This window comes from Podarcis vaucheri, assembly GCF_965113315.1.
Source record: "Podarcis vaucheri genome assembly, chromosome: 9".
Taxonomy (NCBI): Eukaryota; Metazoa; Chordata; class Lepidosauria; order Squamata; family Lacertidae; genus Podarcis; species Podarcis vaucheri.
In genome coordinates this window covers 78,015,538-78,030,751 of record NC_138767.1, presented here as the reverse complement: position 1 = coordinate 78,030,751, position 15,214 = coordinate 78,015,538, and the positions used below count along the sequence as shown (strand labels likewise).

Below are 15,214 nucleotides of genomic sequence, written 5' to 3'. Positions count from 1 at the left end.
TTAATTACCTGGCAACTTCCAATTATGTCAAAGTTTAACAAGTTAATTTTCAGAGTAGTGTGATGCAACTCAACTCAACATCTCAAATTAAAGTTGGGTTCCCCTCTAGCTTTTTAACATTTATAAACATTTATGCAGCTATATGGGACGCAGGTGGCGCTGTGGTCTAAACCACAGAGCCTAGGGCTTGTCAATCAGGTTAGCGGTTCGAATCCCCGCCATGGGGTGAGCTCCCATTGCTCGGTCCCAGCTCCTGCCAACCTAGCAGTTCGAAAGCACACCCAAAAGTGCAAGTAGATAAACAGGTACCGCTCCGGCGGGAAGGTAAACGACGTTTCCGTGCACTGCTCTGGTTTCGCCAGAAGCAGCTTAGTCATGCTGGCCACATGACCCGGGAAAACTGTCTGCAGACAAACGCCGCTTCTCTCGGCCAGTAAAACGAGATGAGCACCACAACCCCAGAGTCATTCACGACTGGACTTAACTGTCAGGGGTCTCTTTACCTATGCAACTATATATATACCTTTTATTTAGACAATCCAAGCAAAAATGTACATGTAATTGTGTTTTGATGTTTAATGATGACAAACATTTTATGCATCCAGAACCTCTTATTCCAATCAAAGTGAAATATATTATGCAAGCTAAACTCCCTTGTTACATGGTTATGCACAGTGCTATTTTTCTAGAAAAAGAGGTGCCAGAACTCACCATAAATGCACCCCTTGTTCTCTTATAATGGCAATGGCGCCTACCTGAGAGGTGCTGGAACTGAGTTCCGGCTGAAAAAAAGTGCTAGTTATGCTATACATCCAAAACTAACCTGGCAGGACTGGACGTAGACCAAAAGGGCCTTTCATTGGAGAGATGCCATGAACAATGCAATCAAAGAGAAAGCTGATCTTTTCTCCTTCCATGCAAGATAAAAAAAACACACCAGCCCCTGAAAGAAAGCAAAATGTTTAGGACAATTTTAAATCTGGATGAAGGACACATTGGCATATTTATGCAACATCAAAACAACCTAAGGAGCAATCTATATGCTATGCTGGCTCTAGAATTGCTTCCAGAAAGATCTTATCCTTAAGCGGTCACATTTCAGAGGTTCTTAACCTGTGTACCATCTGGTGTTTCTGTACTAGACCAGAGCACTATAATAATATGGACTTGTGGTTGCTGTTTTGGTCAAATTCTTGAACCAGAGAGGAAAAGGTGCTATCTTGTGCCGCATTGTGAACTTTTGTTTGTGAAGGGCAACACATTATTGGGCTCTTGTCTTAGTGGATAATTAAATATAGCAAAAACCACATAGTTGCAGAAGGCTTTTTTTTACGGTGGTTTGGACACAATGAAACAAGAACCCGATCTTCTATCAAACATTTTGAATATATTATTTCAGTCTAGAATGAATAGTGATCAAATGCTTTGAAAAGGAAATTTTAACTGCCTTTCCTTTTTAAATATTATTTTACTACTTGTTTTTTTCCTAGAAATAAGCCAAAAGGTCTTTTTTATTATTTCATTGACAAAAATGATTCCTAATTTTTCAGTCTGTTTCCCCCGAAACATTATCTAAAGTATCCCCCCGAAACATTATCTAATATTTGCCCACATTCTAGACTTGGGAATAAAGTGAGTGAAATCTGGATATTAAGGCTCCAGGAAACCACACAATCCCTAAAATAGTCCATAGGGTTAGCTCCCAAATCCTGTAATAAACTGACATGGACTGGTTCACAGCTGTTTCAAATGGGGTATTTTTATTAGGAAATATTTTAATGATAGGGAGACAAAATTCTTTTGCAAGGGAGCTGTTTCCTGCCCCCCCCCAACACCTGTTCTGGGGTGAATTTTGGAAAATTCAAACTCATAAAAATAGCTGCCTCCTTTGCTACTCACTAGGGGGAGCCATTATAGTGGACAGCAGTTGAATATCCATTAAAAAAAAACCTTTTTACAGAGTAAGAATATTGTTCTTCCAACAGCTCAATTTAAAAATTCTTTTTTTAAAAAACTTGGAAATCCCTTTAGGGGAAAAAAACCATTTCTTTCTTTTAAAAAATTACCTTGCAAAACCCAAAATATGCTTTATTTAAAAATAGACTCAAGAGTTTGTGAGTGTGCTAATAAATCAGCAAAATCAATCACTGAATCAAAGTTAAACAAAGCTGGAGAGGCAATTGAAATTAACTGGGTAAATTTCACAATGTTGAGTCAAATCATTATTTCTGTACAAGGAAGATGGAAGGCTTTCAGAAAGTGTATAAAGGAGATTCTCCAAGCTTATTCTGACAAATTTTGAGAATGCACAGTTCCCTTGCTCCTAATGGGACTACAAAATTCCCTAGTGCCTAAACATTAAGTTCGGGGGGGGGGGCATTTGCATAGGTCTGTTTGAACTGTGATTAACATAAAAAATGGGGAAATACACTATTTTGATTGTGTATGTGAGTGAGAGAGGGAGAGGGAGAGGGAGAGAGAGATTTGCTTAGCTGTATTGAAAGGTTCATCCATATTCATATTTCAATATTCATATTTCAACACAAAAATCAAACGTCACAAAAATTCATTTTACCTCTAATTTATTGATGTCTACAATGCCCTATGAATGCTCTACATTACTTGACAGAATAATGTTTTTCCAGTTCTTGGAAGAGAATACATTCATTATCAAAGGGACACAGCTAGCCAATGTGACTAAAAGCCACAGAATGGGGTGGGATATGTCAAGTTGTGCAAATAAACCTCCCCTTTCTGAGAAGAATGCACATCCACACAGTTTCACATAGTTGTTCACAGACATAATAGAACATTATATTTTAGGACCATTTTGCCACTTTATTTGCAGCCCTAATATTTTTAATATACAGTGGTGCCTCGCAAGACGAAAAGAATCCGTTCTGTGATTCTCTTTGTCTAGCGGTTTTTTCGTCTTGCGAAGCAAGCCCATTGAAGGATTAGCGGATTAGTGCTATTAGCGCTATTAGTGGCTTTTAGCGGCTTATCTGCTGATCGGATCAGCTGATAAGCGGCTTAGCGGCTTAGAAAAGGGGGGGGGAACCAGCAGGAACTCGCAATACATTGTCGTCTTGCGAAGCAAGCCCATAGGAAATTCGTTTTGCGAAGCACCTCCAAAACGGAAAACTCTTTCGTCTAGCGAGTTTTCCGTCTTGCGAGGCATTCGTCTTGCGGGGCACCGCTGTATATATTCTTACATACAGATCCCTAACTGATGAGATGCTATCATCCTACAATTTTCTATATTCAAAAAGCTAATCATAATTTAAGTGCAGAAAACTCACAGAAACCACACCGAGTTCCTCCTTCAAAGACAAATCCATTAGGAACAGCTCCGTAGCGTCGCAGATCTGAGAGTTTCCATTGTCCCATGATAGAGGGTGGGTTATCTTTTGCTAGTACTAGGATATCATTGCAAAAGTGGAGAGTTGCTGGACCACTCTCCAGTTTAGTTCCTGGTGCTACCACAACATGAAACCTGTGAACTATCAGAAGGAGGGGGAAATGAAAGTACAAGGGATTAATTTAATCATTTTACCAAAAATAATTAAACAGTAATGGGACGCGGGTAGCGCTGTGGGTAAAACCTCAGTGCCTAGGACTTGCCGATCGCATGGTCGGCGGTTCGAATCCCCGCGGCAGGGTGAACTCCCATCTTTCGGTCCCAGCTCCTGCCCACCTAGCAGTTCGAAAGCACCCCTAAGTGCAAGTAGATAAACAGGGACCGCTTTATAGCGGGAAGGTAAACAGCGTTTCCGTGTGCTGCACTGGTGCTGGCTCGCCAGAGCAGCTTTGTCACGCTGGCCACGTGACCCGGAAGTGTCTTCGGACAGCGCTGGCTCCCGGCCTCTTGAGCGAGATGAGCGCACAACCCTAGAGTCGGACACGACTGGCCCATACGGGCAGGGGTACCTTTACCTTTACCTTTACTTAAACAGTAAAATGCGCACGCAGACTGGTTTCATTACCACTAACATAAAAATGTTCATGCTAATCCATGTTCATATAATGACGCTTAGCAAGGCTACAAGACATAAAATAAAACTTGGTGCTGGTAACCTCTTTTCCTGTAATTTCATTACAATTTTATTTTAATTTTATTTTTAAATATATAACAGCAAATGGCTGAATATTTTAAGAGCAAAGAACTTCCAACTACAGTTGTACCTCAGGTTACAGACGCTTCAGGTTACAGACTCTGCTAACCTAGAAATAGTACCTCGGGTTAAGAACTTTGCTTCAGGATGAGAACAGAAATCGCATGGCGGCGGCGCAGTGGCAGCGGGAGGCCCCATTAGCTAAAGTGGTGCTTCACGTTAAGAACAGTTTTAGGTTAAGAACTGACCTCCGGAATGAATTAAGTACTTAACCGGAGGTACCACTGTACTGAAACAATCTTTTTCATATTTCACAGAAAAAGACATTAATTTAATGGCAACAAAGGGAAGGCTGCATTTTAACAAGATGTGAAGTGGGGGGGGGGAGAGAGAGAGAAAGGAGAAGAAGAGGAGTTTGGATTTGATATCCCACTTTATCACTACCTGAAGGAGTCTCAAAAACGGATAACATTCTCCTTTCCCTTCCTTCCCCACAACAAACACTCTGTGAGGTGAGTGGGGCTGAGAGATTTCAGAGAAGTGTGACTGGCCCAAGGTCACCCAGCAGCTGCATGTGGAGGAGCGGAGACGCGAACCCGGTTCCCCAGATTACGAGGCCACCGCTCTTAACCACTACACCACACTCTCACTTATACAGTGGTACCTCGGGTTAAGAACTTTGCTTCAGGATGAGAACAGAAATCGTGCTCTGGTGGCGCAGTGGCAGCAGGAGGCCCCATTAGCTAAAATGGTGCTTCACGTTAAGAACGGTTTTAGGTTAAGAACGGACCTCCGGAATGAATTAAATACTTAACCGGAGGTACCACTGTACTGAAACAATCTTTTTCATATTTCACAGAAAAAGACATTAATTTAATGGCAACAAAGGGAAGGCTGCATTTTAACAAGATGTGAAGTGGGGGGGGGGAGAGAGAAAAAGAAGACGAAGAGGAGTTTGGGTTTGATATCCCGCTTTATCACTACCCGAAGGAGTCTCAAAGCGGCTCACATTCTCCTTTCCCTTCCTCCCCCACAACAAACACTCTGTGAGGTGAGTGGGGCTGAGAGACTTCACAGAAGCGTGACTGGCCCAAGGTCACCCAGCAGCTGCATGTGGAGGAGCGGGGAATCGAACCCGGTTCCCCAGATTACGAGGCCACCGCTCTTAACCACTACACCACACTCTCACTTATACAGTGGTACCTCGGGTTAAGTACTTAATTTGTTCCGGAGGTCTGTACTTAACCTGAAATTGTTCTTAACCTGAAGCACCACTTTAGCTAATGGGGCCTCCTGCTGCTGCCACACCGCTGGAGCACAATTTCTGTTCTCATCCTGAAGCAAAGTTCTTAACCTGAAGCACTATTTCTGGGTTAGCAAAGTCTGTAACCTAAAGCGTATGTAACCTGAAGCGTATGTAACCCGAGGTACCACTGTACTCGAGCCACAACTATTCAGAAAATCTGCTCTCCATCAAGTGAGTTATCATCTCAGTGGTACAGGGACACTTGCAGGGGAGAATTAAACCAGCAAGAGCGAGTGAAGCAACACTCCTCCTGAAGCTTTCCCCTTACCTAAGCCTACTTCCAGTCTTAGAGTCACAGACGGTTGAAATGACCTAGGGGGCATCTGCATGGGAGAAGTAGGGAGTAGGAATTAAGCATCAACGGGTGGAGATATTCGTTAAGAACCCCAATTTTTCCTTATAACACAGCTTTCTAGTGTGCCAGCTTCAAGCTCCTGCATACCAGCACTCATATTCAGGTTGATTCGCAATGGTGCGTAAAATGCTGAGACCATCAACCTTCATGAGACTGACATTTTTACATGACAGCTAAGGATGAAGTGGTCACGACAACAGACCCTAAGACAGGATTGGAGAAACTCTGGTCCTCCATTTCTCCAGATGTTGTCGCACTCCAACTCCCATCAGCCCCAACCAATGATGCGATTTCTACTGCAATAACATCTGGAGAGCCTCAAGTTCCCAATCTCTGTCCTGAGAGATGCTATAAAAAGCAAAAGAAAAGAGGGACAAGCAGCCAAACTAATTGTAGAAGGCAACCAAGGAGCAGGGAAGCATCATATGTTAACAATATCACTGTAAAAAATAAAATAAAATAGGATAAGGGGAAGCATGATTCAACCAAAACACAAAGCAAGAGTTGTGTAATCTCTGAAGCATTGTGGACTCACAATACTTCTGGACCAATGTGGGATGGCTCAGAGCTATGAGATAACTCCATGTTATTCACCTTCACAAAAACAGAGGTGCATGAATGAATTTGCTGATATGTATAAATGGTCACTGATGCTAGGTTTACAAAGCCCATGGGAGCCAAACAGTTGTTTAGGTTTGCACATAGGCTAGTAAAATTGTTAATGTTTTTTCTTTTCTCTCTGGTCTCTAAGCTACTGTATATCACAAAGTACTTCAGAAATTCCCTTATGCACCAAAAGCACATTCCTGTAGACAGTATTTTTGCTTTAACCAAATGAACCATGTGTTTAAAAGAAGCAAACATTACCTTCACCTAAACTGTAGCGAATGCGCAGATCCCAGGCATGCATGGTTTCCTTGTTTTCAAAGCCCAGCATAACAACTTGACTCAGACAGATGATGGCAAGAGTGTGATTCAGACCCTCATAACAAAGCCCAGGATCCAGGCCACAGATGTCTTCCAAAGTCACGCTGTTCCTCTCCTTCAGCCCCTTCAGTCGTTCAGATCTTTCCTTGTATATAAGCATAAGCAAGCAATCTGAAAGATGGAAGCCTGTGATCAAATACAAAGTATGGATGCAATGCAACATTTATTCTCATGCTGTTCAGAATTTATCCTTAGTATTAACCAGGACTCATTTCCTGAAACATTTCCTAATCAGATAATATAGATGATAAAGCACCATATATAAACACTTATCACAAACAAAAGGAATAATTACAGGTACTACGCTAATTCAGGTGTGCAAACATTGCCATGTTCTGCAAAGCCATCTCACCTTGTGGAAAAAATAATTCCACCACTCCGCAAGATTATCAACATGAATTTATGGGTTAAAACAAAATCTATGTCGTTATCCTAATGCTATCTTTTGTTAGCTATTCAGAAAATAAACGTATATTGTCTATATCTCTTCCCAGTTCTGTCACTGTGGCTGTTCTGAAGAAAGCAGGAAAGAAATCACCCTCATTTCACATGCTACCACCAAAGCACTAGAATGAGAATAATTATTTATTTCCATATTTTCAATGCACAGGCTTCTTTTTTCAAACGTTCTTATCATGGTACCAGGGGACTGCCATCGGAACAGGGGAGGGAGGCAGGGGGATACAGAGAGCCTCAGATGCTTCTGAGGAGCAGCTCCTCCTCCAGCAGTGGGGAAAGCCACACCTCCAGCGGAGAAGAGAGGGAAGGGGGCAGCCAAGCAAAGGGAGGGCTCAAAGGTGCTGCTGAGAGCCCTAGCGCCTCACCACATAACGTTTCCGTCGCCCAGCTTACGCAGAGGGGTGAAACGTAAAGAGGGGAAGTAGAGATTCGGGGTGTCTAAGTTCTTGTGTTGGGGGAGAAACCGGAAGGGGCCACTCCCGGAATCTGCAAGTGACTAAGACGGACATGAACTTTGTGGTTCTGCACTGTAAATAGTTTGCACCAATAAAACCTGTAAAAGACAGCTCGGAGTCCTGCCTGGTTACTCACGAGCAACCACCACCCGCACCTGACACATGGTTTAGAGACAGTATAATAAAATAAGCAATTTAGCATTTAAACAATTAAATGCTCAAAGTCTTGTGATGTTGTCACTTAGTCTTGTCGTTGGTAGTCTCTCTGAGTCTTTAGTGTTGACTGAAGACCTGAGAGGACTGGGACCGTGTAGCCTTTTCTTCTTCTTAGCCAAGGCTTTCTTCTTTTCATTAGTCCCCATGAGGACCTTCTTTAAGGAACTACCAAAGAGCTTCACTCCTGAGAAAAAAGGGGCTACCAACTGGAAGATGGGATCCACATCTGAGTGATGGAGCTGCTAAAGGACCATTGGGTGCCATAGATCGTGCTGTGAGATTTGTGGTATTAAGTAACAAATATGGGAGAAGCAGCTCCTGTTTCCGCCCTAGCAAATGCTGAGTTACAGCACAATCCTATTCATGTCTACTCAGAAGTAAGTCCTATTGAATTCATTAGGACTTATTTTCAGGTAAGTGGGTCTAAAGTTGCTTAGTCACTGGGGCCTCAAAACTCTTATTTAAAACCAAGTCAGTGCATTTTCATATGCGAATCCTTTGAGGTTTCCCCTATAAGGCAAACCCTTTGAGGCCTCAACCACTGTGTTGTACCCAAGGGTACTGCAATCCTACCCATGTCACTGAGAACAGGGGAAAGTGGAGTTTGTCACTGAATGGATTGCCTGCTCCTGAAGATAGGGTAAGTCAATGGTGGGGTCAAATGGAAGAAAGCCCAAGGGCAAGGGCTGCAACTTCGCAGGTGTCTATTGCCTATTATGCTTGCCCAACCCTGAGAAGGCAGCAAAGGCAGGAGAGAAAAATGGGAGTAAAAACAGAAAGGCTATGAGGAATTGTACCTCCTTTTGATAGAATCATAGAGTTGTAAGGGATCCACAAGGATCATCTAGTCCAACCCCCTGCAAATAATCCCTGACAGATCCAACCTCTGTTGAAAAACCTCCAGTAAAGGATACTCCACCACATTCTGAAATAGCCTATCAGAAAGTTCTTCCTGATGTTTAGTTGGAATCTCCTTCCTTGTAATTTGGATTCTTTGGATTGGGTCCTACTCTCTGGAGCAGGAGCAAACAAGCTCACTCCATCTTCCATGTGATTGACAGTCCTTCAGATATTTGAAGTAGGCTATCATATCTCCTCTCATTTTCCTGTTTCCTAGGCGAAACATACCCAACTCCTTCAACCATTCATCATAAGGCTTGGTTTCCAGACCAGATCATCTTGGTCGCCCTCCACTGCACATGTTCCAGCTTGTCAATATCCTTCTCAAACTCTGGTGCCCCCTCTGCCCAGTTGTTCCTCTCTGCCCAGTTGTTCCTCTCTGCCCAGTCCACTTGAACTTGAGGGGATGGTGTAACAGGATAGAGAAAAGGGCAGCTGTATTTCAAGTTCATCATGCTGCCTCCACTTCCCTGCTGCCCTAGACCAACAGAAAAGGCCAAGGAAAATGCCTTCCTGCAATCATGTACTGTAGCTTAGGAAAGAAGCAGGCAGCTCAAGCATACCCTCTCCATTCTTGTCTGCCAAGTGCTCCCCAAAGAAAAGCAAGCCCCAACTGACTCCTTTGAAGAAACGGCAGGGTAGGGAGAAGTACAAGAATTGCCGCAAAACGATGTAGCATCTGGCTTATCTAGACTCTGCTTCTCCCTCCACATCACAAGCCAGAAACGGATGGCAGAAAAGACTCAGCCCCCATAGAGCTCACCTATCTTCACCTGCATCATACTTTTTAAAAGAAAAAACCTAAGTCCTTGTTGAAGATGTGTCATTAAAATAAAAGAGAGCATAAAAAGAAGAGCACAGATCCTGCTTTTGAGATGTAAGGCAGGGCAATTCTGGAGACTGGGATCTCCTCTCCAGCAGAGGAATCAAAGTTCAAGCCGGCCTTATCTCATTCTGATGCAACAAGGGTGGGAGGATTACCCTGAAATGTCTAGAGCAGTGTTTCCCAACCTTTTTTGGGCAAAGGCACACTTGTTTCATGAAAAAAATCTCGAGGCACACCACCATTACAGCCCCATGACGTCAGCGCGCAGTGTCACGCCGGGAGGGACATGAATTGCTAGCAAATTACATAATCACCTCCTTGAGGGCTGGCTCATCTTCTCCGAAGGCAGAACCCCATTAATTAACAGCACAGACTCACACCATAGCCAAGACGAGGGGGGGAAACCTCAGTCATGCACAGTCATGCACATGTGGGGGCTAAATGAGGACGAAGACCGGGCAGAGAGCAGGGTTCAAATCACCCCACCTGGCCAGGACAATCCCTGGGTGCTCCCTTGGGCCACTCGCCTGACCCACCTCGCAGGGCTGTTGTTGCGAGGATAACACGGGGAGAACCACGCGTGCCCCCGGGAGCTCCTTGGAGGAGAAAGCGGGCGATGAATGCAGTGCATGAAATATATGAGAGGTGACCAGGTTTTGCAGGTGAGGGGCCCCCGCCAGCCTCCGCTTCCAACACCCGGCGCAACGACGCCGAAGTTTCCCCCCGGGCTCGGCTCGGGGAGCAGCGCTGCTCCCCCCGGCTCCCCTTCGCCCTCCCGGCTCTCTCTGCCGCCCACTGGGGACCCCCCTCACCTGCCAAGTCCGGAGCGCCGGTGGAAGTTGCATGCATGCATGCAGGGCGCCGCGTTGCCATTGCATTGCACTGCACTCCATGCAACGCCTGCACGCCTGCACTGCCTTGCACGCACGCCAAGGGGTCTCCCCGCGGTCCGATGCGTCCCCTCCAGCGCGGATGCAGCATTGCAAAAATAACCCCCCCCCCGACGCAGCCCTACCTGGGGGGCAGCCTCCGCCTCCACCGCTCCGCCTCCGCGGGGATCCCCGGGCTCCATCCTGCAGCCCGATCTCCGTGGGGGCGCAGGCAGGCTGCGCGGGGTCTGCGCGGAAGAGCCCCTGCCTGCCCGGCCGCCGCCCTGCGCTCATTCCATGGCCGGGAGAAGAGCGCTTCAAACAAAACGCCCGGCCCGCCCGGCCACGCTGGGAAACGTAGTTCGTGCACCCCGCGCGGGCGCGGAGCCCAAGGGCGAGGGGACTATGGATCCCGGCAGCCCCCCGCCGGGGACGGAGGGGGAGAGGCCGGGTGCAGGGATGGAGGGACGGGTGGGCGAGCGAGTGAGTGAGTGGCAGCCGCCAAGCCTTGGCCAAGAGCCAGGAAGGGCCTCCCCGGAGGAGGAGGAGGAGGAGGGAGGCGCAGAGTGGGAGGGAGGGAGGGAACCCCAGGGGTCATCTAGTGACGGCGCCCCAATCGAAAATTTGACTTAAAAAAAAAAATCTTTCAATTTTTTTAATTTTTCCCGCGGCACACCAGGCAACATCTCGCGGCACACTAGTGTGCCGCGGAACAGTGGTTGGGAAACACTGGTCTAGAGCATGTCCACCTTACTAGAACTGGGCAACCATAAAGATCAGTTACAGGTCATTTGGGGGGGTGCTTTCCTCCACTTTTACTTTTTATTTTTAATATTGAGAACCTATTGGCACACACTTTTTATGTGACATAAAGCTCTTGATGCATTTTTTAAAAAATGTTACAGCACATACAAAAATGTCTCTCATAGATAGATAGATAGATAGATAACCTCTAATCAAAGAGCAGATAAAAGCTATGTGACATATAATTCCACTTATGATACCTATTGTTCCAAAAATGTAAATTATTCTGAGAGGTCTCCAAAGAGGTTGCTGGAATAACACGTTTTGCCTAAGAAAGTTTGTTTAATTTTTTGTTATCCATTCAACATGAGTAAGATTAATTTATGGCAATAAATAAAATATCTCTCAAGAATTATGAACTTTTCTTGAAACTGTACTTTTTACATATCCATGCAAGATTACCAACAGGGGGAAGGCAAGTGTATTTCAGTATTTATTGCAGCATGAATTTCAATCCAATATAAGTTAATTTTAATATTCAAAAACCTAATATAAGACATGCATTAATACATAGAGAAGAGGCAATTGTCACTGGGAAGGAAAGGCTGAAGAACAGAGACAAATGGAGGCAGCATGTAACTAGCTAGAAAAGAATGCAAGTGGAATTTAGTTAATTGAAAGGTGTGGGTCTTTTGAAAGGCAGCTAGCCTATACTGTAGACGGTTTCATCAGAAAAAAAACTAGGAGCGGGATAATCTTATATTACGCTGTGTTTATTTATTTATATTAGCCCCGCAGCTTGTGTTTAATACACACCAGCAGACTGAGAGGACCCGGCCCATAGCATGGCCTTCTTAATATAGAAATGGTTCGAAACTGAATCCAAGATTTGGTTTTATAGAGGAGGATCAACTGATCCGCGCAGGCTTCCAGGCCCCTTCCATATCCTCTTTCTATAATTAGCGCGCCCTCCGGCCACCAGAACAGGAAGGGAAAAGGAAGAGCCGCGAGACGGACAAGGGCAGCGACGGGGGGCGAGAGGCGAGGGGGAGAGCGCGCTCCTCGCCGCCTTCCCTTCTGCTCCGGGCGCCCTCTCTCCCCCAAGGCGCACGGGGTCCCCACGCTCTCCCGGCGCGCCCGCGGAACCCTCTCGCGGGTCTCATTGCGAAGGGGGAAAAGCAAAGAGGAAAGAGCGAAAAGCCCCTTTGTCCCGTCCGTCCCCCTCCCGGACTCACCCGCCACCGGCGAAGGTTTGCGCAGCACCGCCCATCGGTTCTTCCACTGCGGAGACAGAAAGAGAGACATGCAGTTGGTGGCGGGGAGCGGCGCGCCCTACCGCGCCGAGCCCCTCCGGCAGCCCCCCGACCCCCCGCCCGACCCCCCCCAGCCCCCAGGCACAAAACGCCGGCCGGGGGAGCTTGGCGCCGGGGACCTTTTTGCCGTCTCTCCACTTGAGCGGGCCCTCCACCACCACCGCGGAATCCGTCATCTTCAGTCATGATTTCCGACAGCTGCTGCCGGCTGGGCTGAGCTGCTGCGGGGGTCACTTTCAAAATAGCTTTATTGGGTCACTGCTGCCAGTGGGAGCAGGCGGGGCGGAGGCGAGCCGGGAGAAGAAAGGGGAGCGCGCCGGAGGGAGGCGGCCGGAGAGCCCGACGGGGCTGCAGGGCTGGTGGCGTTGGGGCACCTGGGTCGAACCCCAAACGGGCGCCTCCCAGCGAAGAAGGGATCGGGAATAGGGGGAGGGGGAAAGAAAGATCGACCTCGCGATCGACTGCCCCTGGGAAACCTGCCGCCCAAGGGTCTCGCCTCCCCCGGCCTCCTGCGGGACTAGCCCTTGCAAGGAGCGCCTGCTGGCTGCCTCGCCTTCTCTCTGGCTTTCGCTCATTGTTCATAAAGGGATCAAAAGTTACAGGCGAGCAGTGCAGCTATCAGGTGTACAATACCAAAAACAAGTAGAAGCCCCAAAGGATTTCCCCAAATTGAATGGGCAGTAAAATGGCAAACACGGTTCAACACAAGCAAGTGTAAAGTGATGCACTGAGGGGGAACTCCCCCCCCCAAAAAAAAACCCTAAATGCACATACAGTGGTACCTTGGGTTAAGAACTTAATTCTTCTGGAGGTCTGTTCTTCAGCTGAAACTGTTCTTAACCTTAGCTAATGGGGCCTCCCGCTGCCACTGCGCCGCCGCCATGCGATTTCTGTTCTCATCCTGAAGCAAATTTCTTAACCCGAGGTACTATTTCTGGGTTAGCGGAGTCTGTAACCTGAAGCATCTGTAACCCAAGGTAACATTGTATATGTGCTGAACAGAACTGATAGTGACTGACCATTAATAAGATATGGAGATTGTAGTGAGTAGCTTTAAGAGAAGGAAGACTTTGATCCTAAACCCCTGATGCCTTGCAGCTACGCTTATTAATGGGAAAGGCTTTGGGAGTAAACCCTGAGGAAAAATCTGTATCCGCTGGTTTGTGGGACATCTTTGGGAGTAAATCCTACACAAATCTGGACTGGACTCCCTAAGGCTCCTTCTGGCAATTCCTTCAGCCAAACTAGTTCCAAACGTATTGCTCTTGCTTTCCTTTGGACCACATCAGCGAGGTGAAGAGGGGGGTCTTGTTGCCTGGGAAGCCCAGGACCTGCGGACACGCTGCCCAGGCTTGTACTCCAAAGCGTTGATAGCTTGATGAAGATGTTGACCCAGGATGAGGCAAATGTGAAAAAGGCAAATTCCGTGCTAGGAATCTTTAGGAATGGGATTGAAAATAAAAATGACTGTCCTAAATGCTGAACTCTATGGTGTGACCACACTTGGAATACTTGTTGCTTTACCCCAAAAATAATATTGTAGAGTAGGGAACACTCCCAAGATGATCAAGGGGATGGTGCAACTGCCCTTTGAGGAAAGGTTGCAACATTTGTAGCTTTTTAAATTAGATCAAAGGTAAGAAACGTGCACAGCTTTTACGCAGGGGTTGAGTTCTGAGGCACCATGCACATCAAGATGCGCGTAAGCCCGCCCCGTCCCACTTTGGTGCGTCAGGGGTCGCATGCATGCCACTTGTGCGCAAGTGGGTACTTGCCTGTTATGGAGAAAGTGGACAGAGAAATATTTCCTGTTGCACGGTACTAGAACTTGGGGCCATTCAATAAAGTGGACTTGTTAAGGCAGATCAAAATAAATAAAGTGCTTCTTCACATGGCACATAAAACTGGCATTTGCTCTCATGAGACGAAGCAATGGCCACCAACTTGGATGGCTTTAAGAGAGGATCAGATAAATCCGGGGAGGACAAGGCTGTTGGGCCACTAGCCACAGTGGTCCTGCCTTCACTGCCCTTGGTGCCTTTGAATGCCAGTTTCTGGGAGACGCGGGAGACTGTGGTGGTTGCACCCCGTGTCTGCTTATGGGCTTCCCAGGGCCTCTGCCCGGCCACTGCGAGACGAGGATGCTGGAGGAGATGGGGGCCTTGGCCTAACCGGCTGACTAGGCACTTCTCTTCGGAGTAGTTTTGTGCAGTCTTTCAAAACTAAAATGAGCAATGCAACGACAAAATTAACCCTCGGTCTGAGAATGAATGTGTGCGATGTGGCGATTCCTGTCATTATTTTCGAAGCACATACGTCAAAAGGGGCTTCTTTCCAGAGCTCATTTTATTTAGGAGCTTGGTCGGGGGGGGGTGCGCGCGAGGGAAGCGCGTTTTTCCGCCTTTTCTCTCCAAACTCGGGGCAAGCCTGAACTTCCCACCAGGCCTCACGCGTCGGGGCCTCCGAGCGGGGAGGGGCATGGTGGGAGTTGTAGTCTCTCGAAAACTGCCGCCTCCCGCCACGCCGGCTCGCCGGGCCAGCCGAGGGCCCCGTGATTGACAGCCCGCCTCGGCCAGTGGCCGACGGGGCCGTAGTCAAGGCGGGCCCGGCGGGCATCACCCTGGCAACGGAGTCGGGGCGAGAGCTGGCTCCTCTGAGGGAGACCTGCT

The 15,214-nt window shown here is 47.1% G+C and overlaps 1 protein-coding gene across 3 annotated transcripts in view; it reads right to left on the bottom strand.

The window, feature by feature from the left end:
* DOK7 (docking protein 7) overlaps positions 1–12,941 on the bottom strand; it is a 36,420-nt gene extending 23,479 nt beyond the window's left edge. For all 3 annotated transcript variants that reach the window (XM_082238543.1, XM_082238541.1, XM_082238542.1), the window contains exons 1-5: positions 12,665–12,941; positions 12,468–12,513; positions 6,644–6,874; positions 3,303–3,503; positions 824–943 (exon numbers count right to left, since the gene is read on the bottom strand). In XM_082238543.1, coding sequence (XP_082094669.1) covers positions 824–943; positions 3,303–3,503; positions 6,644–6,874; positions 12,468–12,513; positions 12,665–12,721 — 655 coding nt within the window. In that variant the 5' untranslated portion in view covers positions 12,722–12,941. The remainder of the gene's footprint in view (positions 1–823; positions 944–3,302; positions 3,504–6,643; positions 6,875–12,467; positions 12,514–12,664) is intronic.
* Positions 12,942–15,214: the final 2,273 nt, after the last annotated feature.